This window comes from Thamnophis sirtalis, unplaced genomic scaffold (genome assembly GCF_051295495.1).
Source record: "Thamnophis sirtalis isolate CommonGarterSnake01/CBP01778 unplaced genomic scaffold, rThaSir2_p1.2 scaffold_1, whole genome shotgun sequence".
NCBI classification, from domain to species: Eukaryota; Metazoa; Chordata; class Lepidosauria; order Squamata; family Natricidae; genus Thamnophis; species Thamnophis sirtalis.
Window position 1 is genome coordinate 14333604 of NW_028261381.1, and position 23875 is coordinate 14357478.

General features: G+C 39.1%; 1 protein-coding gene across 1 annotated transcript in view; it reads right to left on the minus strand.

The window, feature by feature from the left end:
* Positions 1-4811: 4811 nt before the first annotated feature.
* The window catches only part of COL3A1 (collagen type III alpha 1 chain), an 84612-nt gene continuing 65548 nt past the window's right edge, over positions 4812-23875 (minus strand). The window contains exons 33-51 of the mRNA XM_087707997.1: positions 22947-23000; positions 22756-22809; positions 21518-21571; positions 21017-21124; positions 20786-20839; positions 19733-19786; positions 18633-18794; positions 17147-17254; positions 15505-15612; positions 14801-14854; positions 14571-14678; positions 12231-12284; positions 12019-12126; positions 10179-10232; positions 9939-10046; positions 7920-8208; positions 7074-7261; positions 6706-6948; positions 4812-5985 (exon numbers count right to left, since the gene is read on the minus strand). Coding sequence (XP_087564123.1) covers positions 5839-5985; positions 6706-6948; positions 7074-7261; positions 7920-8208; positions 9939-10046; positions 10179-10232; positions 12019-12126; positions 12231-12284; positions 14571-14678; positions 14801-14854; positions 15505-15612; positions 17147-17254; positions 18633-18794; positions 19733-19786; positions 20786-20839; positions 21017-21124; positions 21518-21571; positions 22756-22809; positions 22947-23000 — 2109 coding nt within the window. The 3' untranslated portion in view covers positions 4812-5838. The remainder of the gene's footprint in view (positions 5986-6705; positions 6949-7073; positions 7262-7919; positions 8209-9938; positions 10047-10178; positions 10233-12018; positions 12127-12230; positions 12285-14570; positions 14679-14800; positions 14855-15504; positions 15613-17146; positions 17255-18632; positions 18795-19732; positions 19787-20785; positions 20840-21016; positions 21125-21517; positions 21572-22755; positions 22810-22946; positions 23001-23875) is intronic.

The window sequence follows — 23875 nt, forward strand, 5'->3', positions numbered from 1 at the left end:
CAAATTATGGTTGTGACCAGAGGTTCTACTGTATTCATGCCTTTACATACTCTATATCACCTCAAAATGTTGCACAGCCTTCATAAGTTTCTAATATAGATAAAATTAAATACAACATCAAAACCATAAAAAAGTAAAATTAACCTGGCTGGAAAATCCTATGCCTGTCTTGCTATTATTACTGACACACTTGCTGCAGTATTTGATGGCTACAAGAAAAAAAAATATTGTTAAAGTGTGTATTATGTTCACTCCCATGTCTTGTCTGCTGCGTGGATTTTGAATTCATTAAAAGAGCTTATTTTACATCAAATCCCTCTCATATTATTCTCCTGTGTTCAATAAACCCTAAGAGACAGCATACTATATATGAAATTCCTGTAACTGTATATTTAGTAAATTGTGGAGCTGAGTTTATCCAATTAACTCAGTTTTTGGACTTGAGTAATCACATACAATAAAGGAAATAAAACTATTTAGAATAAAGTATAGTTGGCTATTTGTGATTAAGGGTGTCATGCAGAAACAATTATAGTTTTGATCAGGAAAATATCCTAAAAAAAACCTTTTGTTCTTTCAGGTTTTTTTTAATGATTTTTCCATGGCACATCATAGTGTTACACATATTGTTTTGAATAAAAAAACAGCAGCTGCACATTTTTAAAAACCTACATTATTTTAAAATGCATTAAAAAATAAAAGAAAAAACCCAGCACACTTACTAGCAGGCAGAAACTCCAAGTCAATCCAAAATGATATAGATGTTAATACAAAGAACTGAGCAAATTAAAACTTTCCCACCATTTTGGAGCAGTCCTCCAACCTCCGTGCCCCTCCCCTCCGGAAAATCCAGGAAGTAACACTGGCGACCTCTCTAGCCATTTCCTGCAGCTCTATGGTACTAGATCATTTTTTTCTTATAAAATGAGGTAAATGCAACGCGGCGCGGGGGGGATCCGTTTTGTTGCTTTAACGTTTTAATATCTTCAATGAAAGTACTGAGACAGAGAGAGAGAGGGATTAGACAGGATGTCTTTTGTCTTGCCCCGGTTAGGATTTCTTAAGCAAATCCACTGGGCTTTCAACATGAAGCCAGAAAATCGGGACTTTTTTAAAAGGCGGAGGGACGTGGGAAAAATTGTTATAAAGCGTGCTTGTCACGCTGAAATTGGTACGTCTGGTCACCCTAACTAAAACAGATTTGCAAATCCTTTTGCCAACTTTACAAAAAGTTTTCGCTGTGTGCATCCCTCCAGGTCTCCTTTCTCAGTGCCAAAAGCCATAAATGGGGCTGTGGAGAGACACAACAGAGGTGGGTTACTCCCGTTTCAACCTGGTTCGGCTCCCATCATGCAAACCAGTAGTAGCAGTGGCGGGAGGTTCCACCCACCCGCCTGGACACTTCTGCGCATGTGATCGCACCCGAACTACTAGTAAAAAAATTGGCAACACACCACTGGGACACGGAATTCCCTCCTGGCCTCCGTTCTCTCCAGCAAAGGCTTTTTGCAAAAAAAAAAAAGTTTGAAGTCTATAGGGACACAAACCTTTTAACAGAGTTGGAAGGGACCTTGCATGTCATCTAGTCCAACCCCCTGCCCCCACAGGAGATCCTATATCTGACTCTACCTAGGATTGAACTCACAACCTTCTGACTGTGAGGCAAGAGCTCCACCTCTAGGCCACAGCATCTCTGCAAGCCTCTGCAAAACCCTGACAAAGATGCTGGTGAGAAGACGGCTCCCTTGATCATCAAGATCTATGTAAGATAAGTGACTCAGTTGGGCAGGATGGGAGGGGGAAGCATGAGATATCTTAGTGTGTTGTGGGATGCTTTGAATGGTCAGAAGCACTAGGCCCCCTCAAGGCCTTCCCCACCCTGAGATCAGGGGTGGGATTAGACCGGTTTGCTCCAGTTTGGGAGAACCAGATGTTAATTTTGCATCTGGTTTGCCAAACTGGTTGTTGCAAGAGCTGGATGATCCTGCCATCCACCCAGTCCTCCCACGAGTCTCCACGTGGCCCATTCATCAAGCCAGGCAAGTGCAGGGCCCACCTGGAGGCTCTGGGAGGGCGAAAAATAGTCCTCCCAGAAGTCCCAAAACAGTGTATGCCGTGTGGACGAAAGGGGGTTTCCTGCTACCCTCCCAGTCCCCAGCCTCGCATGGCTGGCTAAGCCTACCAGGTGGCGGGCCTAGCTGACCCAGTTGTCCCTTGTCTCTTCAGTCCAGCTTACCTGCTGCCTCGTTGCCTGCCTGTTCCCTGCTGCATCCATCGCATCGGAGAGCTGCTGATTCTGCCTGCTGGTAAGTGACCTGGTTTTTTTTCTTTTATGCTTTTAATGTTTTTTTTAAAGAATATTTTATTTATTGTGTATAGACTTTTTAAAAATCGTTTTATTTAAAAGTATTGAGTATAGAATTTTTTAAAATGGTTTATTTTAATTTATTGTGTGTGGAATACTATAAAATGGTTTTAATTTTAAATTATTGTGTGTGGAATATTCTTTGCAAATATATTTGCATTGAAAAGGGAATTTTAGGGATGATGGAGTATTCAAACTCTTGTGGTTTCTAATAACCCTTTTGTAACTATAGAGGAAGGACAAAATGACATTGAACTCATGTATGCTGGGTTCAGCCATAATCCTAGAGTGAGGAGGACAGTTTCTTCTGAGGCCATGCAGCTTGGGCAACAGTGAGGAACATGATTATAATGGTACTTCCATTCTTGTTCACGACTTCTGATGAAATGGTTGAAATGACCTGAATGAACTTCATAGCACATGAATTGGAGAGCAAAATTGGGAAGCATTCTCAGTTCAGTTATGTTTAGAACCTTCACAAGCTATCTTGAGTCGAGGTGGCGCAGTGGGTAGAGTGCAGTACTGCAGCCACTTCAGCTGACTGCTAGTTGCAGTTTGGCGGTTCAAATCTCACCGGCTCAGGGTTGACTCAGCCTTCCATCCTTCCGAGGTGGGTGAAATGAGGACCCAGACTGTGGGGGTGATATGCTGACTCTGTAAACCGCTTAGAGAGGGCTGAAAGCCCTATGAAGCGATATATAAGTCTAACTGCTATTGCTATTGCTATCTTCATGAGATACACTTCTAAATGGAAAGTGAGGTGAAATGGAAACTCAGTGGGGTGTATGCCCTAGATTTTCAGAAAAAAAGCAAAATGAGCTTAGGAAGCACAGTTTTATCAAACTTGATTGAATTTTCTGAGTTACCTTAATAATAATTGATCATGACCTGGTGTACTCTTTATACAGTATATGGTAATTTTTCCCATGTACTGTCTGACTTTTAATTTACATGGTAGTAGATTTTTATTTGTATTTTCTCTATTTCTTCAACTTTTTCCCCATGTATGTTTTGGAATTATGTTAATACAGCTACCTGATATTGTAAAAGAGAAAATAGATAAGATCTCCTTTAAAACCAGTAAAGTAAAATGAGATTTTGGTAACTCTTTATCACAGTGGCAAAAAAAGAGGAAGTAGTGTCATCAGAAGGCTAATATTATTAAATATGACTGTCTGTTCTTTGTTTTCCATTCTTCCTCTAAAAACATGATTTTGCGTGGTTCCATTTTTTATACATGATGGAAATGGTTAAACTTATAACTATTTTATAGTTATAATTTTGTTTTTGTTTTATCAAGCTATGCAGAGAGTGAGAAAGGGAGGAACAGAACAATGTTGAAAAAAAAGGAAGAAAAACAGACAGCATGGAAGAAAGTGAAAATGTGGTTTGTTTGAGTTTTCAGATGGGGTGATGAGCAGAAGATGGCAAAATAAGGAGGACAATGGGAGAAATAGATTGTCTATTACAGTGATGGTTAACTTTTTTCTAAACATACGCCAAAACTATGTGTGCGTATGCTATTGCGCATGCCCTCATGCCCATCCATCTGTGCATGCTCAAGTGACCCACCCAATGGCGCATGCACAAGCGATCCCCGCATGTGCTCGGGGGGGGGGGACGACGAGGATGGGTTTTTGTCCTCCTCAGGCTCCGGAGGCTTTCCTGAAGCCTGGGGATGGCGAAAATGGCCTCCTCCGGCTCCCCAGAAGGCCAAAAACCAGCTTGCCAGTGTGCGCATGTGCACTGGAGCTGAGGACTCCCAAGGGCTGCCATGCCGGCAACTATGACTCTGAGTGCCACCTGTGGCACGCATAGGTTAGCCATCATGGGTCTATTATAAGAAATAAGGTTGTCGAATCTGGACTGCAAATGTCTAGATGGCTATGGGTTTCTTTCCTGCCATATTTTATAGTCACCCAGATTTGTTACAGTCTCTATAAAAATAGCCATGCCAAGAGAAATGACGGAAGTCTGGGGAGCAGTCTTATGTAAGGGGATGGAGATGGAATTCCAACTCTTGACTGTCACACCAGAGAAAGTCATCTAATCAACATGGAATGGAGTTTCAAGGTTGAAAAAAAAAGAGAGGAGACAACTCATTGATTTGAAAAGATAGGAAGAAGAGACCTCGGATTTGAGCCTGAGCCTGATCTATACAAGGCAGGTTTCTTATGTGTTGCTATGGGAAGAACTTCTCCATATCCATAATTTTCTAATTATTTACAATAAAATTACTCAGTCTTCCTGGCAATATGAATGAGAAGATAGATGAAGCCATTGATGGAACTTCTCAACTCAATGGAATGAAAAAAAAACCAAATTAACCAGCAGAATGAGATGGTTCATCAGATGGGAAGGCCTTGCATTTTCTCAATGAATAAATTATATTAAAAATCACTTATGAAACCTCTAGAAGAGTAAAACAACACAGAAAGGACACAGAAAGTTTTATTACAATATTTTATTATGTGTCTCTGTAAAGAAAAGACCAACAACCGTATAAAAGCTTACAAAGATGGTTAACCTCCAACACTATACATGTGTGAATGTGACAAGAGAAACTCATGATTCTGCATCTTTATTGACTTTTACAGAGTGAAGGAAGAACAGCCCTTCAGAAATGGCCTACCAACCATATGACATCCAACAAGAGACATTTATGACTGTTGTCAAGTTTTGGTGTTTCTAGGCAAGTCAATAAAACCTGGCTTGCAGATTTATAAGGGAAAACATACACAACTAGCACCATCATATTTATCTTTTTTACACTTCCCAAATTGTAGTGGTTGACCAGCAATGACAGGAAAGTTTTGGAGCACCCTTAAAACATAAATGCAGTCCAGAAATAAAATAACACAAGTCTGTTGGTATTAGGGCATTCTTTTCTTCTGATGGACTATACTCTGTTCAGCTCAATCTGGCACAGGTACAAACTAACAAACAAAAAAGACCAGATGTATTCCTTGGTCCCAACACATTTTTCTTTCTGCTTTCTTGATGGGAATCATCAAATCTATCCCGGTTTCTGTCCATGTTGAGGTAGTTGAAACAGGGAATTCTCTCTAGCTTTATGAACTGCATCTTATAATGGAAAATAAACTTGGATGCTGGAATCCTTTAGTGCTTGATTGATTGAACAAGCATTCAACTAAAATTACAGTTTTGAGTTACTGAGTGTTGAAGTTGCAATGTAGCACCATGAGAGTATTGTTGAACATGGGAGTTTGGTGAAAGGAAAAAGAGCAAAAGACATTTTTGTTGTATTCTGTGTGAGAGCAAAATAAGAAAATGGTAACCCTTTATGTGAATTTATCTTGGTTTTTTTTCTCCCCCCCTCTTTCCAGAATTTTTTTGCAAATAAATAACTGGGGTACTGTTGATTTGACTCTAATAGTTGCCAAAGTTAAAACAAGAGCAAAGATGGAGTGTGAATTTGCTTTCTAGGGTTCAGAATGAGCATTACTCGTGATTTATAAGAAGCAAACTGGGCCAACGTCCACACCAAATTCTTGATTGGAAGCGCCAATGTCGAAAGGTGCAATATCTATCACCGGCAACCTCATCGGCTTGCGTGTTCTGTATTCAAAGACGGTTTTACCCCATTCGTCAGTATGTTTCTGTGAAATGTAAAAAAATGACAGCTATGTTAAAATATACTCAGGCAGAGCCATCATACTTGCTCTTCTGCATCACCTGATTTCAGAACTTCCAAGAAACCCAGTAACTTTCAACCAAAGGAAATGAAGAAAGAATAATATTGATATCGCACATCCCCACCCATTTGATAGATTTAAAAATGGAATGTTCTGAAGGATCTCCTTTCACTGATGTGGACAGAGAAGAGTAAATCATTGTCAGCTACTTCTTGCAGATGCTATATTAAAATATTACTTTGCTGTTCCAATTCTGATACTTCAATTTTTCCTGCTCTAAAGAATTTCATGAAATTCTTTTTTTTATACTTTTTATAGATTAGATCCAGGTAAAGATAAGTAATCTAAATGAGTCATGGAAATGTATTGTTCCCATTGATTTCAGTGGGACCCAAATACATGGACATCTGTAGCCATCATATCTTTCTAACCAATCTTGCATCCTCTTGAGATAGGTGGCAGAGTGGAAAGCTCCTAAACAGTACATAAATGTAGTTCTTTGGCATTCAAATCAACAGAAATGCACTGAAGTTTAATATGAAGATGCGGCCATTTGAAAATTCTATTTTTTACAATTGTTTTGTATGTTAAGTATTCATGTTTCACTTTCTGTAATGACCAAAAATACTGAATGTCTCTATCCCTCTTTAAAATCAATGTAATGGAGGCATTTTGTTTACTTACAGTACAGCCATCTTCCAGAACTGTGTATGTGAATTTGTTGTTTCCTTCTGCCTTGATTTCACTATCAGTAGAACTCATGAACTTGAGTGCTCTCTTCACATTCCCACTGGCTTCATCCATATAGGCAATGCTGTTTTTGCAGTGGTAGGTGATGTTTTGGGAGGCTCGGCTGGAAAGGATTCTGAGGAATGCCAGCTGAACATCTGCAACGTCTTCAGGAAGATCTGGATCTCCATAGCTGAACTGTGGTGAAAACACAAAAGGGTTGGTGGCTGTTTGACACAGGTCTTTCATTCAGTTCTGCTTCTTGCTTATGAGTTTGAAAACTGTAAACACTTTCACCAAGTATCAAACCATGCAGTGTTTACCTGGAAGCCTCCGTTCATAGTCTCTCCAAACCAAATGTGCTTCTTTTCTGGACCAAGGCTTGTCCACCAGTTCTTCTTTGGGATACTTGAGGGATTGGCACTGAGGCATGTTTCCCCAGTCTCCATGTTGCAGAATACTTTGATGGCATCCAGTTTGCAACCTTGGTTAGGATCGATCCAGTATTCTCCTACCAAAAGCAAAGCAAAGCAAGCAAATGAGCAAGCAAATAAAAAACATTCTTTAGTTCATCTGGATGATGATAGACTCCACTTAAATGGTCGCCATTTTGGGAATAAGCTAATAATGCATACTCGACTCTTGGCATGTCATTTTAAAACTATCTGCATAAACATATTTCTTTAGCATTTTAAAGTAAAAATTAAGTAAATAGTAACTCCCAAAGACATTTTCTTTCTTTTTTTTGTTTACATTTTCAGACAATAGTCAACATTTTTTTCTGTAGGCAGAAGAGTTTTATCATATTTTTGCCAATAGTTAAAGAACATGTGACTTTTTATTGCAAATATATATATTTGCATTACTGGAAAAAAAAAAGAATCCTATTTCTTGAGGATCCCATATTGCTCAAACTCATGGCCTGGGGGCAGAATCCGGCCCATGGTGTGCTTCGTTCTGACCTGCTGGCCCATCCTAGAAACAGCCTGTTTTCGCTGGCAGAGCTCTCGGGTCACCACAGGCACCCCTGACATGAGTGACATATATCTGGCTCCTCCCACTTCACCTCCCGAGGTCAAATACAACACTGATGTGGCCCTCAATGAAATCGAGTTTGACACCCCTGCTGTATTGCTTGCTAACACAGATAAGAAAGGAATGGAACATACCGCTTGGAAGTTCAGGATGGCAGAACTTGAGATCTCTGCAGTTACGGCCAGGATTCTTCCGTGAACCATCAGGGCTAATGATGTTTTCAATCTGGCTGTTGACTGATTTCAGTGAAGCTAAAATCTCTCCCATGTCAATTTTGCCCTCGGATGTCTGATCGCCATAGTAGCCAAATCCTATGTCATCAACACCACCACCTTTGCGACCATTACCATTACCACCGCAGCATGGACCAGGTGATCCAGGTTGACCAGGAGGCCCAGGAGGCCCACTGTGACCGGGTGGACCCTTTCAAATACAACAAGTAAAATTGCCTATCAAAACTCCATCCATGGGGATGCATTAAGAGAAATAATGTTCACATGTTATACACATGTTTATATTTCCCCACCAACCTTCCCCCCCCCTTAATATATATTAGATCCCATACTGATGTTACTGTTTTTTTTCATTGTAAGCCAATTTAAAGGTTTCCCCTGTCTGGTTGTATCCAACTCAAGAGGGCAGTGCTCATCTCTGATTCTCAGCCTAGAGACCCAGTGTTGGCTAAGAGATGTGTCCGTATTGTGTGGCCAGCATGAAAATATGGAATGCAGGAACCTTTCTTGCCAAAGCAGTACCGATTTATCTACTCCCATCTGCATGCTTTTGAGCTGTTAGGTTAGCAGGAACTGGGGTGAATAATGGGAGGTCAACCTGTTACGCGGAGCTCAGATCTCACATCTCAAACCTGGACTCAAACCTGGGCTGTTGCCTTTTCAGTGACAAGATCAGTATCTTAACCACTGAACCATCACACTCCTACCATGTAAGATGATACATATGTATTAATCAGAGATTTTGACTGCTCCTTCTTTTAACATAAAGATGTGTAACTGTATATGCAGGTATGTAACTTGCTCAGTTTTGTCTACTGGAAATGACCAGCATTTAGGATAATAATAGTTATTCTATTCACAAACAAGGTGCGTTAATCAACAACGCATTGCTATTTAAACTTGAAGACAAGGTGAATGATGAGTCTAAATCAAGTACAATGGAGCCTAATGGAGAGAGATCTATACCATAACCTATGTGCTTCAATGACCATTAGAATTTGTGCAAAGAAGGGAATTGTTTGGATATTCTAACACTTATATGTTGGTAACATGGGTTTGTGTATATTTTACAAAATATTTAGATTAAAATTTTATTGGCATTTTTCCGGTACAGGTTTTCTTTCACTTATAACCATAATGGAGTCTGCCATGATGGCAGTGATACAACAGGTCAGTCATGTGACTGACTGGATTTTATTCCTTTTTTGCAGGACTTTGTTAAATGAAAGCCACACTCATTAAAGTCATGGCTTGCAATTTTCTGAAAACTGGCAGTGCTGGATTTTTGATCAAACCATTGTAAAATGCGGTCACATGACTATGGGGTATTGCAAATGGCTGTGAACATGACTGTGTTGCCAAGTCCTCAGAGTCCCTTGTTTACATGATCGTGAAGTGGGCCTGACCATTGGACCTCAAATCTAGAAAGAAAGTCCTCTTTTTTGGGTTGGTTGTAATGACAGATTGGTCACTTAGATCACTGGTTCCCAAACTTGGCAACTTTAAGACTTGTGGACTTCAACTCCCAGAATTCTCCAGCCAGCAATTCTCCAGAGCTGGCTGGAGAATTCTGGGAGTTGAAGTCCACAAGTCTTAAAGTTGCCAGGTTTGGGAACCACTGACTTAGATCAATCACTCAATAATCTAAGTGACCAGTCAAGTACTATCTTTATATGGGGGCAGGTGCTAAGTGTGCATGCCATGTGTGCCAGGTAGATTGTGGCAAATTTTATTGGAGTATTTTTATGCAGATCCTTTGAAGCATAACCTTGAACTTCTGGGGAGTGGGCAGCATGTGAGTAATTTGCTTCTCCTGTCCTGTGTTAATCTTCCTGACATTCCTGTCATGTCGATGCATGGACATCTTCCTTCATAAAATGCAAGATGGAAACTTCAGAGTGGAAACTTGGTTTATCTTACCGCTTGTCCACTTTCGCCTCTGTTCCCACGAGGACCTGGAGGACCAATGGGGCCTGCATAACCAACTCTTCCATCTTTGCCAGGTGGCCCGCTTGGTCCAGGAGGCCCCTAAAGCACACCAGAAATCAGATGTTTGTGTTATTCACGTGTTGTAAGGTATTAGTATGAAGTGACATCATATCTCTTTAAATAGCTAGATATAATTTAAACATGGATTAAGAAGCTACAGAAGATACTTACTCTAGCACCTGAAGCTCCTGGACTTCCACTTTGACCTGGGGGACCCAGTGGACCCTACAAAGGTAAGAATGAAATAGAGATTGTATATACTGACACCGGCTTGGCTGTCTGCCACGACTAAGGAGAGAGATAAGGAACCCATTGGCTAGGAGCCCAGAAAATTATCTCTATGAAAACAAGACTTGAACTCACGAAATTCTCCAAACTTTCACTACACCTGCATTAATAAACTGTTGTGTCCTGCAAAATTCCCCTCCCATCACCCCACCTATAAGCTCTCCAGGAGGGGCCAATCAGTAGCCACCTGTTCCTATTTCCTTTTGTGAGCCTTTTTCCAAAGCTGCTCCCTCCTCCTCTCAGCCCTACGCATATGTACATCAGGCACAACCTCCCTCTGTTCTTCCTCACTGCTCCCTGACTCAGATGCCACCTGGTGGCCAACAGGCCTTTCTAGTCCCTGCTCTGAGTCCGAACACCCCCCCAGAGTCTTCCTCAGCTTCCAGGGCAGTCCCATAGTGTTCATCGCTGTCAGATTACACCAACAGCTCAGCCAGCCACTGTTGAGCCACAACAGAGGTACACTGTAAATGGCATTTAATTTCATTGTACAAGGTGCATTGACAATAAACTAAACTAAACTATACTCATTACAAAGTTTGATAATCACCATCAATCTAAACCATGTGTTTTAAAAAGCAGATGAGGGTAAGTAAATAGAACCTTCAACTGAATAGAAAAATCAGTATATGATCTAAAAACAACAACAATAGAATAAGTTTCATAGAAACATTACTGTTGGATACAAATTCTGGATTAGAAATTAATGGGACTAAGAAACCAGTCAGCAACCTCTGATGTTTATAGTACAAGTTGAACTGCTCATTTAAAAATCTTTTAACTATTTTGACTTCACAAATGCTAAAGTTGTTGAATTGAACCCCAAAACTCTTTCTTAAGTTATAGAGCATTTATGGGTCAGAATATTGCATTTGCACTGATTTTTTCTTCTATACACGGTTTCCAAGGATTTGGAGTTAATCAGAAAGAGCGTTTATCTTTACACTTATGGAAAAGAAATATTGTTCTCCTGAAGATGGTCCACAAAACTTAAACTAATAATTTCTCCTGAAATAGTAGCATCAGATACTATCTCTCTGCAATTGTGAAGACTTCCAGAATGGCTGGCTTTCTCTAGCTCCAGATTCAGAGAAAGAATTGGGCAAACCAGATCCCTACCTGAATAGTGATCTATGTCCACTACCTAATGGTTTCCCCAAAGTTTTTCAAAAAGCAACTGGACTTTGTTTTTCTTTGATGGTATTTCACTTCTCATCCAAGAAGATTATTCAGGTCTTCAGAAGTGAAATGTCTTCAAGGAAAAGCAAAGTCCAGTTGCCTTTTGAAAAAGGATGTTTGGGACAACTATGAGCTGGATGACTGTTGACATAATCCTTTCCCTTCTCCTTGGGTCACCATTTACTTGGGAAGAAAACCCCAGGTGAGTGAAGGAAGCTGTGTCCTTCACTGGATGTCTCTCCATCCACAACTGAAAAAAGGCAGGAGAGCAAGCAGTAATGGTCCAAAGAAGAAGGACCAATTGTGCTGGAAGAATTTTCACACTGGGAATGACTTAAATGGACATGCTCTTCTGTAGGTATCAGTGATGCCTACTCCTAAAGCATGACTTTAAGATGAAAATAGACAATAAGGAAAGAGATGCAGGCATTTTAAAATACAGGGGTGCTATTCTCATAGTGACATGTCATCGTAAGATGGCTTCTTCTAGTCCTAATTTCCCCCCCTCTTTCTTAGGGAAGTCAACAAAAGCTACCAAACTTACCACTGGACCAGGCAACCCTGGATTACCAGGAAGTCCTCGGTGACCCTTCATTCCATTCATACCCCGTTCTCCAGCTTCACCTTTATCACCACGTCCTCCAGCAGGTCCCTTTAAAAAACATCAGAGGGAGGATCAGTTTTAAAAATGCTTCTTAGATGAAAGAGAACTAGCTGAAGCAGGCAATGAGATCTTATTCTGAAGCCAGGACTTACAGGAGCACCACGAGCACCAGCTGGGCCAGCTGGGCCAGCAGGACCAGCAGGACCCTATATGGGAACAAAAATAAATGGAAATTAAGATTGCATGCATCATTCCATACCAATAGATACATTATGACACAATAAAATGAGTAATTGTCAATAAGACCCCTAACAGACCACTGCATATAATATACAATTATTACCTGAGAGTTGCCTTCCATAATAATTGAAATCCCTTACCTTTTCACAAAAGCCCTCACACCATTTTGACTTTTCTGACCGGAAATGGTTTAAGTAACTACTTTCCAATTATTAGATGAAAAAAACCCTTGTTCTGCAGACTTAAGAGTAAGCAAGAGTAGGGAAAGAGCTTGTTCTCCAAATATGTTGTCTTGAATCCTGAGCAGTTTTAAAACTCCATGCTGCTTATCAGCCATGTACATAACAGAAGACTTGAAGGTCTTCTAGTCCAACCTCCTGCTCAGATGGGAAGCCCTACACCATTTCAGACAAATGGTTATCCAATCTCTTCTTTAAAACTTCCAGTGTTGGAACATTTACAACTCCTGGAAACAAGTTGTTCCACTGATTAATAGTTCTCACTGTCAGCAAATTTCTCCTTAGTTTTAAGTTGCTTCTCTCCTTGATCAGTTTCCATCCACTGCTTCTTGTTGTCATGCCTTCCAATGCTTTGGAAAATAGGTTGACCCCCCCCCCTCTTCTTTGTGGCAGCATCTCATATATTGGAATATTGTAACATATCACCCCAGTCCTTCTTTTTTTAAACAAGATATATGCAAATCCTGCAACCATTCTTCATATGTTTTAGCCCCCAGTCCCCTAATCATCTTTGTTTCTCTTCTTTACACTGTTTCTAGAGTCTCAGTGTCTTTTTTATATTGTGGTGACCAAAATTGGATGCAATATTCCAAGTGTGGTCTTACCAAAGGCATTATAAAGTGATATCAACACTTCATGTGATCTTGATTCTATGCCTCAGCCATGGATCGTGTTGCCTTTTTTGGCAGCTGCAGCACACTGCTGGCTCATATTTAAGCAATTATCCACTAGGACTCAAAGATCCCTCTCACAGTTACTACCGGGTACCACCTATTCTATACCTATGAATTTGGGGGGAGGAGGTTGCCTAAATGTAGAACTTTAGTTTTTTCATCATTGGATTTCATTTTGTTAGGTAGGGCCAGTGTTCAAGCTGTCACAAACCTTCTGTAGCTTGAGCCTATATTCTGGAGTATTGGCTTTTCCTGTCAGTTTGGGGTTGGCTGCAAATTTAATTAGTTCCCCTTCTACCCACTTGTCTAAATGATTGATGAAGATAATGAAGAGTAGTCGGCCTAAGACAGAGACTTGAAGGTTCCACCACAAATCCGCGGTAGACTAAAGCGCGGTTGATGAAAGCGCGTACGTGACGTCATCACAGCGCGACGAAAACGGCACGCTGTGAGCGGTAAATTTAAAATGAACGCGAAAACCTTACCCTAACCCCCCAAACCTAACCCTAAACCTAACCCTAAGCCTAACCCTTAACCTAACCCTAAACCTAACCCTAAACCTAACCCTTAACCTAACGCTAAACCTAACGCTAATCCTTAACCTAACCCTAAACCTAACCCTAATCCTAACCCTAACCCTAACCCTTACCTTTATGTGAATCGGCTTGCTTTAATTTTATTTTAATTTTAATTTAATTTATTTTTAATTTTTTTCGTCGTGCTGCTGATGACGTCACGTATGCGCTTTGATCGGGCGCGCTTTAGTGGACCGTGGTTTTGACGGGTCACGAGACTTGAGTACCCCCACTGCACATTTCGTTCCATTTAGACACAGTTCCATTAAGGACTATATGTTGAGTACAGTTGGTCAGCCACTTACAAATACATCTAACCCACATTTTTCTATCTTGTAAAATAATAGGCTGTTGTCTGCTTTATCAAATGCCTTGAAGCCAACATGACCAATGGTTGCTGGGAATTGCAGTTCAGCAATACTAGCAGGATCATATGTTTCTCATACCTTGATAGAATGAAAACAGCATTCAAAGGAATTGGAGCATCCTAATTATCTAACTCATTTAAAAATATTTGAACATCCCTGATGTCAACTCCCTGGTGTTTGCAGTTGTTGTGGAATCTACAGGACATACAGTATATCACCTTTGATCAGATTCTTTCAAAGAGAATTCTACTTCGAGAGTATAATTATATTAAATTTCTCTTTGACCGTTGCAACATAAAAATGAAGCTTTGGTTGACTTGAATAAGTGGCTTATTCTTAACTTTTTGCTAATGTACAGGTAAGAAATGTAGGATTCAGCATAATTTCCATCCTTACCGAATGTCCTCTTTCACCGTTTTTTCCAGGTGGACCAGCATTACCTGGGGGACCCATATGACCTGGAGATCCAGGCACACCAGGAGGACCATTTTCACCACGATCACCCTGAAATGAAAAGAAAATGAAACTTTAATTTATTATATGACATATGAAATAAAGATATGCAAGAGTGTGCAAAGATTCAGCAGAAACAATCACAACCAAATGATAATATTGTTGAATCTCACCTTTGGCCCTGCAGATCCATCACGACCTGGGAGACCATCTGTTCCAGGATTACCCTTACAAATACAAAATAATAAGTATTTAGATTTTTTGGGTGGGAGTAGGGAGACAGGAAGGAAAAAAACCCCCAAAATTTTAAAAAAGCTACTCAGGAGTATATTTTCTTCGCACAATATCTCTCTTATAGTTAGCGGTATTGGAAAGAGCTTGTCAATCATGTGGTCATTGCATTTATAAGACTGCTGGTTCACATACATTCTTCTAGTTTAAATCAGCATCAAGTGATGAATGTACGTATATATAAAAGGTCAGATATATTGTAAGTAGAATATTCATACTAACTCACTAAACATTTTTCAAGAGAATCATTTACACATAATCAGCTTAGTAATGGACCATCTTGATCAGTGCATATCTTCACCGGGAAAAGACCTATCAGCTTTCTCAAACTTTTTGCAGATTTCATCCCCAAATCATGTGGGATTTTGGTTTTATGTACGATTATCAAGATTATGGAAATTAAGTGGTGCAGTCCCTTGTATAAGCCAGTTTTCACTTTCACAATATGTTAAATTGATTAGATTACATGTCTGAACAAGATATATGCATGAGTTCCCTTTTTCTCATTTTGGGATTTACATCATTTAACCATTCTATTTACATCAAGCATCTATCACAGGAATATAACTAAAAAAAATATGATTACATCTCTGCCTGGTTCTCCTGGTGCCCCACTGATGCCAGGAGGACCTCCTTGCCCTGGAGGTCCTCGTTCCCCTGGGCTTCCATTACTTCCTGGTTTGCCATCTTCACCCTACATTGGAATAAGAAAGAAATTGACCATGAGTTGAAATGTTTAGATTTTGTAAAATTCATGCTAACTTTAAAAAAAGCAGAGAACATAAATAGTAAACACAAAAAATATATGCCTACAGATATATTGTTCAAAATGTTTCTTTGTTCAGCCTATCATGGAAAATAAAAGATCCACAAAGCGATACAAAATGTAGCTCTTGAAATTCCATTAATCCCCCAAATTATTGATATTTTCCTACTCACAAACTCAGACGACAACTTTTAATAAATACTCAGATCTTTGCCTAAATATATATCATCCTATCTATTGTTATTGACTCTTTTTTTTAATATAATCAAGATAGAATGTAATTTGCATTTGCCCTGATCTTGTGATAAATGGGTGAGAAGGTATCATAAATCTAAGAGAAAAATAACTATGGCAGGTGATATTCTGGCTAATTTACTAGGCATAGCAAAAACTCAATTGCTATCATGTGAAGTATTAGTATCACTTTATAAATCCTTAGTAATGACATTACAAAAATATTTTAGTATATTAATTTATTATATGACTTCTTTTATTAGTTTTATTGTTTTTATATGGGGTTTTATATTCTGTAAGCTACCTTGAGTCACAATATGCAAATAGGCAGCAATATAAATTCCCTAAAGAAATAAATACATTAAAAATGTTGACTTTGGAAAAAGCACAAAAAAGACCAGCTAAGATGATTAAGGGTTTGGAGACCAAAGCATATGAAGAACAGTTGCAGGAATTGGGTATGGCCAAGCTAGAGAAAAGAAGGACTAGGAGTCAGATGATAGCAGTATTCAATATTTGTGGGTCTGCCACAAAGAAGAGGGAGGTCATCTTATTTTCCAAAGCACCAGAAGGCAAGACAAGAAACTATGGGTGGAAACTAATTAAGGAGAGAAGCAACCTGTAATGAAGGAGAAACTTCCTAACAGTAAGGACAATTAACCAGTGGAGCAGCTTGACTTCAGAAGTTGTGGATGCTTCATCACTGGAGGTTTAAAAAAAAAGACTGAACAGCCAACTATTTGAAAGAGTATAGGATATCCTGCTTGAGCAGGGGGTTGGACTAGAAGATCTCCAAGGTCCTTTCCAGCTCTGTTCTGATTGATCAGTAGGCAATCCTGTCTTAGGTTAATTATACAAGGAAGCAAACTGGGGACAGAAAGGGTTTTCTGGAGCTTTAACAACTACCGGTGGTCGAACATTAATTAATATTAATTTGGGGGCACAACAGTATTAATGCATGAATGAACATTAATGTAGGAGACCTTGCCTAGTTTAGAAAGATGATGTCAGGAGATTATTTTCCCCCTTGGAAAGCAACATTTGTATTTTTCCTCTGATATAACGATGGAAGCAAAATTAGCAAATTATTTTAATTAGCATAATTAAAAAAAAATTTCCCCAATTTTCTCCCCCTCTCACACGCACAAAGCAGTTCAAGTCCCAAACCAAACAATCTCTACTTTCAGATCAATCCTTCTTCTATGAAATCTTTGGGATGATGATTTACCTTGACACCAGGTGGACCAGAAGGCCCTGATGCGCCCCTTGATCCTGGCAATCCTACAATACCACGCTGTCCAGGTATGCCGCTATTTCCTGATGGACCTGGTGAACCCTAGGGGAGATCAATCAAGAGCATGATTAACTAAATATCAATGGAGTTAGAGATATAAGGAAAAGAGTATTCTTGAATGAAGGTGGAGGTTTACATTTTAGAAGATATGTCAATATATCCATATGGATATGTATAATTATTGTATTATTATTATTAAGTATTTTTCCATATATTAAATAAACAAACTGAAAGGAAAAAAAGAAAGAAAGAGAAAAATAAAACAAAACAAAAAAGAGCAAGAAACAACAAAGAATAGGGAAAGAAACAGAAATCAAGAAAAATATGTTATTTCCAACCTTCTTTTCAACAGGTAAGGTATTTCCTCTTAGATGTTATACAAACCCTTATCACTCAAATTACATTTGGCTGGTATTCTGACAATGTGCTCGAGATAATTTGAGTACAAATGATTCCATCCTTTCTTTATTTAGACTTATTTCAGGTGGTGTCATTCTTATAAATGGGATCTGAATAGAGTTAGGAATATTAGAGACAAATAAAGATGAATAAGTCTCTTTTTATAATAGACCCGTGAAGCTGCTCTGTGCCATATCAAGGCATGGGTCCAACCCATCTCCTGCAGCTTTCTGAGGTGATCCACCATCCAGAAAATTAAGACATTTAACAGCACTGAAGCATGGCAACCTGATTCTCCTGGTGGAGCAGGGATATGTGCAGAAGTCCCTTTCAGCAATAGGACTGAAATGGGATGGCTGCTTTCACCTAGCCCTTGAAAAGTGGGATTTGATATGGCCTTTGACTTCAAGGGGGTGTTTTAGTCCGAGACTTGTGAAGCTGAACAATTCTTTCAAATGTCTAAATAATTTACCAGGACTGTATTACTATTCTTCTTCTCTTCCTTACTAGTATCTATCTCTTCCAACTTATTACTCTAACTATGTTGCTTGCATCTTTCAATTTATATTGCTTTTAATTGTTTCCCAAATAAGATTTGATAGCTTATTAGTAACCTTGACTATCACTAATCGTTGTATCTTTTTATTCTTGATGAATGTATTTTATTCTCCTTATGTACACTGAGAACATATACACCAAAGACAAATTCCTTGTGTGTCCAATCACACTTGGCCAATAAAGAATTCTATTCTATTCTATTCTATTCTATTCTATTCTATTCTATTCTATTCTATTCTATTCTAAGTGTGATATTGATAACATTTTTCTGTAGGCAGGATGTAATGTTTGGATAAGTTTTTAAATTTCTGAACTTATTTATAATGGTTGATCACCATGCAGTTATCACTATGTGTGATAACTGTTCAGGATTTGCAGAGCTGAAGTATTTAGAAAGATAGTCTAATCATTTCTGAATATTGGTTCTTTTTTTAAACGTACAATTTTCAAAGAATGTACTTACATCATTTCCTTTGGGTCCTGATGGGCCTTTTTCTCCTGGTGCACCTGGCTCACCTTTTGGACCTACACCACCTGGGGGACCAGCTGGGCCAGTAGAACCAGCTGGGCCTGTATGTCCATCTTTGCCTGGTGGGCCAGAATTGCCAGGTGATCCTGGTGCTCCCTAGAAGGTGATATTTGAGAGAGAGAAATATAAGATAGTTCTTGACTTAATGCTACCAGGACATCAGAAAATGGAGAATGTATGAAGGACAACAGCTATACTTCTTAACTACTCATATCTACTACCAGTAAAAAATGAATATATCTAGAATTGCATGCTTTTAAAAATGCCAAGCAATTAAAGATTAAAGATCAAAAGAAATATCTGATAGTGTAGGCAAATGGTTTTTCCCCAGTTTGCATGCATACTACACTTTTTCTAAAAATCCATCCTAAGGAAATGAGGATGCTGTAGTTGCAACCGTGATGGCTAGTGTTATCTGACCTGTGGCCAACAGAATATAACATAGTCTCCTATCATCCCACTTCCTTACTTTGCATAGGGCAGGAGTATCCAGCTCTGCTCTTCATCATGAATTGAAAAAAAAAACACACAGAGAGAAAGACTGGCTTCCATGAAGGATATTTCATGCCTGAGTTGCATCTCCACAAGACCTTATTCAATTCCATGACTGCATTGCAACTCCTCCATTGATCCTGCTTTTGGACTGGCTGAATCCTTCAAACTCCAAAGTGATTGCTCAACTTTCCATTTCTACAAACCATACTCAAGATGGAGCATTGTTGCTCACTTCCTTCCTTCCTTTTTCTTTTTTACAAAAGAAGGAAAGATATATTTTGGAAAAGGGTTATTCCTTAGCAATCATGGGCATGAAGTAGTCTGGGTTAAATATTGTCTACCAGAGATATGCTTAAGAGGGGCTTCAATTTATAAATGGAACATCTGTGATCGAAACACAGCACCTGTGACTGAATGTGCAAATGGAACTGTTGTGCAGTTTGATTTCTCTAGTTATTTCCAGCTAAAATTCTAGAGCAGAGAAAAGAATCTGAAGGCAGAGAAGAATAGTAAGTGTTAAAAATTGTAGTAATTCTCACATTGTTACCAGGAGGACCAGGTAAGCCTCGACCTCCAGGAAAGCCAGGTGAACCCTGAAATAAATGAGTATAGATGATATTAACAAGTTATCAACTACTGCTCAACAGGAGATAGAAAAATCAAATTCAAGAAACCGATATACTCTTTATCACATACAATAAATACACCACTTATATATCTTTTGCCTCTGAGTCAGTCTTGACTCCTGTTGACTGCCTAGTGTGCTTGCAGTTTTTTTGTCAAGGTTTTTTCAGAAGTCATTTCCCATTACCTTCTTTCCTTGGGCTGAGAAATAGTGACTGGCTCAAGTAACCTAGTTGGCTTTTGCCCAAGATGGGGCTAGAACTCCCAGTCTCTAGCCCAATACCCTAACCATTAGACTAAACTGGCTCTCTAAGGGAGAGCATTTGTTTGCATTTGACAATTTGGTTAAGAGGTCATTACATCTTTTGTACGATGGCTTGCTGTGACATGACTCTAAATAAATGGATCTCAAGAAAAACTGATAGGCTACAAGTAGCTGTCAGACTGTGCTTTTCCCAGCTCCAAACTAAAAAGAACATCTATCATTTACATAACTATTTAGGAAAAAAAACAAGAATGCATGGACATGTGTACAAGGCTCAGATAGAAAGGTCTGATTGAGATAAGCCCGTGGATCACCACTGAACCACTGAGAAAAATTTGGAACTGAAATGTCAGCTGAACTGGGACATGCCAGATTAAAAGGATATTTTTTATTTTGTTTATGTTTCTTCTTAAAGAAATTAGTGTGTTGTCTTTAGACCATGGTGTCTTTTAAAGGCCTGGGGCTAAAGAGCTTTTGCCCCCCTCCTCGAATGGTATGGTTGTTGTGTGTTTTAAATTGTGTATTGTTATGTTCATCTTTTTATCCCCTGTTTGTACCCCCTTCCCTGACCGAATTGTGAGCCGCCCTGAGTCCCCTTCGGGGAAAAGGGCAGCATATAAATGAAATAAATCCTAAATCCTAAGAATTTGGATGCAAAGATCAAACAGTTTACTAAACATTTTCAAAAATACCCAATACTTACTGCAGGACCTGGACCTCCACGTTCTCCTTTAGGTCCTGCTGAACCAGGTGGGCCCTAGATAAGATATGAGAGTTAGCATCATTATACTAAAGAAAATAACAGACCAATCAATATATGAATTTCAGTGGAATCAACATATTCAATAGTTTCTCTTTTCCAAAAGATACAGGACAAATCAAGTTTCAAAAACAGTAGAGATTACATAGAACATACAGATCACAGCATACGTACTTGTGCACCAGGGCCTCCTGATGGACCTGCATTTCCTGGGGGTCCAGATTCACCTCGTTCACCAGGAAGGCCTCGTTCTCCTTTTCCACCAGGTTCTCCATTTTGTCCCTATATAAAGATTAGTTATTAGTTAAACCTTAATAGTTAATGATACTTACTAAGTATCTTTCTGAAATACTAATACACAATTAGTCTTGGAACAAAAGACAGTGTCTTATCATCTCCCTGATAACACTCAATCCAGGCAACCATATACATACATACATACATACATACATACATACATACATACATACATACATACATACATACACACACACACACACACACACACACACACACACATTCCACTTTTCTTTCTCCTGATTTCCTTTGCAACTAAACATGCTGGTTGATATTTGGTATGGGTTGTTCTGCTATTTATTTACTTTCCTTCAACTCATCTCAATCCAGTAGAACAAATCTTTCCCACCCTTTATGCTAAAATATCTTTATACTTACAGGACCTCCAGGGAAGCCAGCAGGACCAGGTGGGCCTTGTTCACCACGATCACCCTGAAGGTGACAAAGGAATAGAGAGGGAGCATAACTAACCCTACAAGGAAAGGGATTCCACTATGCTAACATCATTCTTTGCCTCACTCAGCTATTCTCCTTTGCTCACAATAAAATGTATTTCTAGCACACTTCTTTTTGTCTTTCCACCAGAATCCTTACCATAAAGTTATTCAAAGCTCTTTGTTATTGTGTTAATTTTTCAGATGGAGTGGGAGATTCCTGCAGTTTTGAATAAACACAAGGACTTTGTAAAGAACTGCTAATTCCCTCCAGAGTGCTTCAGGAGAGCCATCTCAACTGGATAGCTGGAACCTCCATTCTCGTGCAGAGAGGCATCGCACCATTTGGCTTTTTGCAAGCAGTATCAAAGGGGATCAATACACGTTTGTGAGCCCCTAATAATCCAATGAAAGCTGCATTTGAGTTTTTTTAACTCTTGTGAAAGAAAAATTGGTAACCAAGAAGAAGAAGTGACTTGTTTGAAGTTAGCATTCCTTTGGACAGGGATCCCCAACCTCTGTTCCGTGGCCCAGTGCTGGGACACAGCCCGTTCAGAATCGGGTTGTGAAAATGGTGGGTAGGTCTATGTCTGCACGTGGGCATGAAACCATCACAGAAAAATTGGAGACCTCTACCTTAGGATATAAGCCAAATGGTTGCAGTCTATCCCTGCTCCTAATTCACCTGCTGATGACTTCCCTTTTTACTTCCCATGTTATTTTTATTTATGGATTTTCTTGTCCGTTTCCTCTTTTATGACTTTAATGGAAGAGTGACAGTGTATTACCCCTGGAGGAGATCACACAATCTTAGGAAGACAGGAGAGTAAGAGCTTGAAATTCTATTTTTTCTAATTAACATTATTATGAAGAATTTTATACTCTTAAGTGAAGATACAGCTTTTGAGATAAGAATTAATATTCTAAATTATAGATATTCCCTCTACATTATCTATAATATGAAGTGTATTAATGTTTTAAATTTAAATATAATTTCTAGATAGATTGAAAAGAACAAGAGTGTTCTGGCATATTACTCTTTTCAAGAAAGTAATCTAACTTTCCAAACCAATTAAGATTATTCAAATAATATAAAAAAAAACCTTTTGTATGAAAATTGTAGGAAAAGGATTAACGCACCTACAGATGTAATTAGATTGTGTATTTGAAAGAATTTCTTACCGGGCCACCACGGGGTCCTGTTGGGCCATGGGGCCCAGCAGGTCCAGGTTCTCCCTAGAAGAGAAATAAATAAATAAATAAAAACAGCAAAAACAAAACAAATAAAGCTTTTATTTCAGAATTGTTTTCTTCAAAAATGAATTGAATTTACATTCACATGTGAATGAAATGTATTATGTTTGTAAGTATACCTTATCACCAGATTGGCCAGATGGACCAGGAGGTCCAATGGATCCTACAGGGCCCTAAAATGTTAAAAGTAAAAAAAAAAATCAGTTGGAAACATGGGCTCATCAATCAACAAGTATGGAAATGCAAGAACATTCAGTATACTCTTCCCTGGAAACCTCTATTCAATTTTGGTTTTGCCTACCTAATCCAACCTGTCTCCTCTGATGCGGAAGTTTCATAGGCAGAGAGAACATTCACAAGAATTATCAAATGAGCTAGGTATTGAGCCTGACGATGTTTAACAACATGTCACAATGCTTTCAACTTGGATTGACTATATACAAAACAAATACGGGACTAAGAAATTCCAGATAGCCTATGCTTAAGATCAGGAATGATTTAAATTGTTTAAAGTTAGCTTAGCAAGAAGAAGCTAAGATCAATGTAGAGATGTTATTAACCTTTTTTTTAATTTTTTTTCTCAATATATTTTAGACTGTGTTTGTTAAAAATCTATACCATGTACGGGCTCTAGGAATTCGGGAGGGAGGGAGGTGGGGGGTTGGGGGGGAGGGTGGGGGGAGAGAGGGATATATACTAGGTTAGATTTCAATGTAATATGACTTCACATGTATACTGTTTTTCTATAATTTCTCTGTAAAAATAGGATAAGTTAAGTACACTGACATATAGTGGAAATACACCAAGGGGAGGAGGAGTGGGATAGAAGAAAGACGGGTAGAGAGGGATGGGAGAGAGGATGGGAGGGAGGGTGAGAAGGGAGGGAGGGAGTGGATCGGGAGAGAGGAGTGGTAGAGGGCGAGGGGAAGTAGGGTAGAGGAGGATGATGGAGGGAAGATAGAAAGTTGGAGGGGGTGGAAGAAAGAGGTGTATGGAGAGGGGAAGAGGTATATTGGGTTTGTATTTTTGGGGGTATTGTTGACAAGAG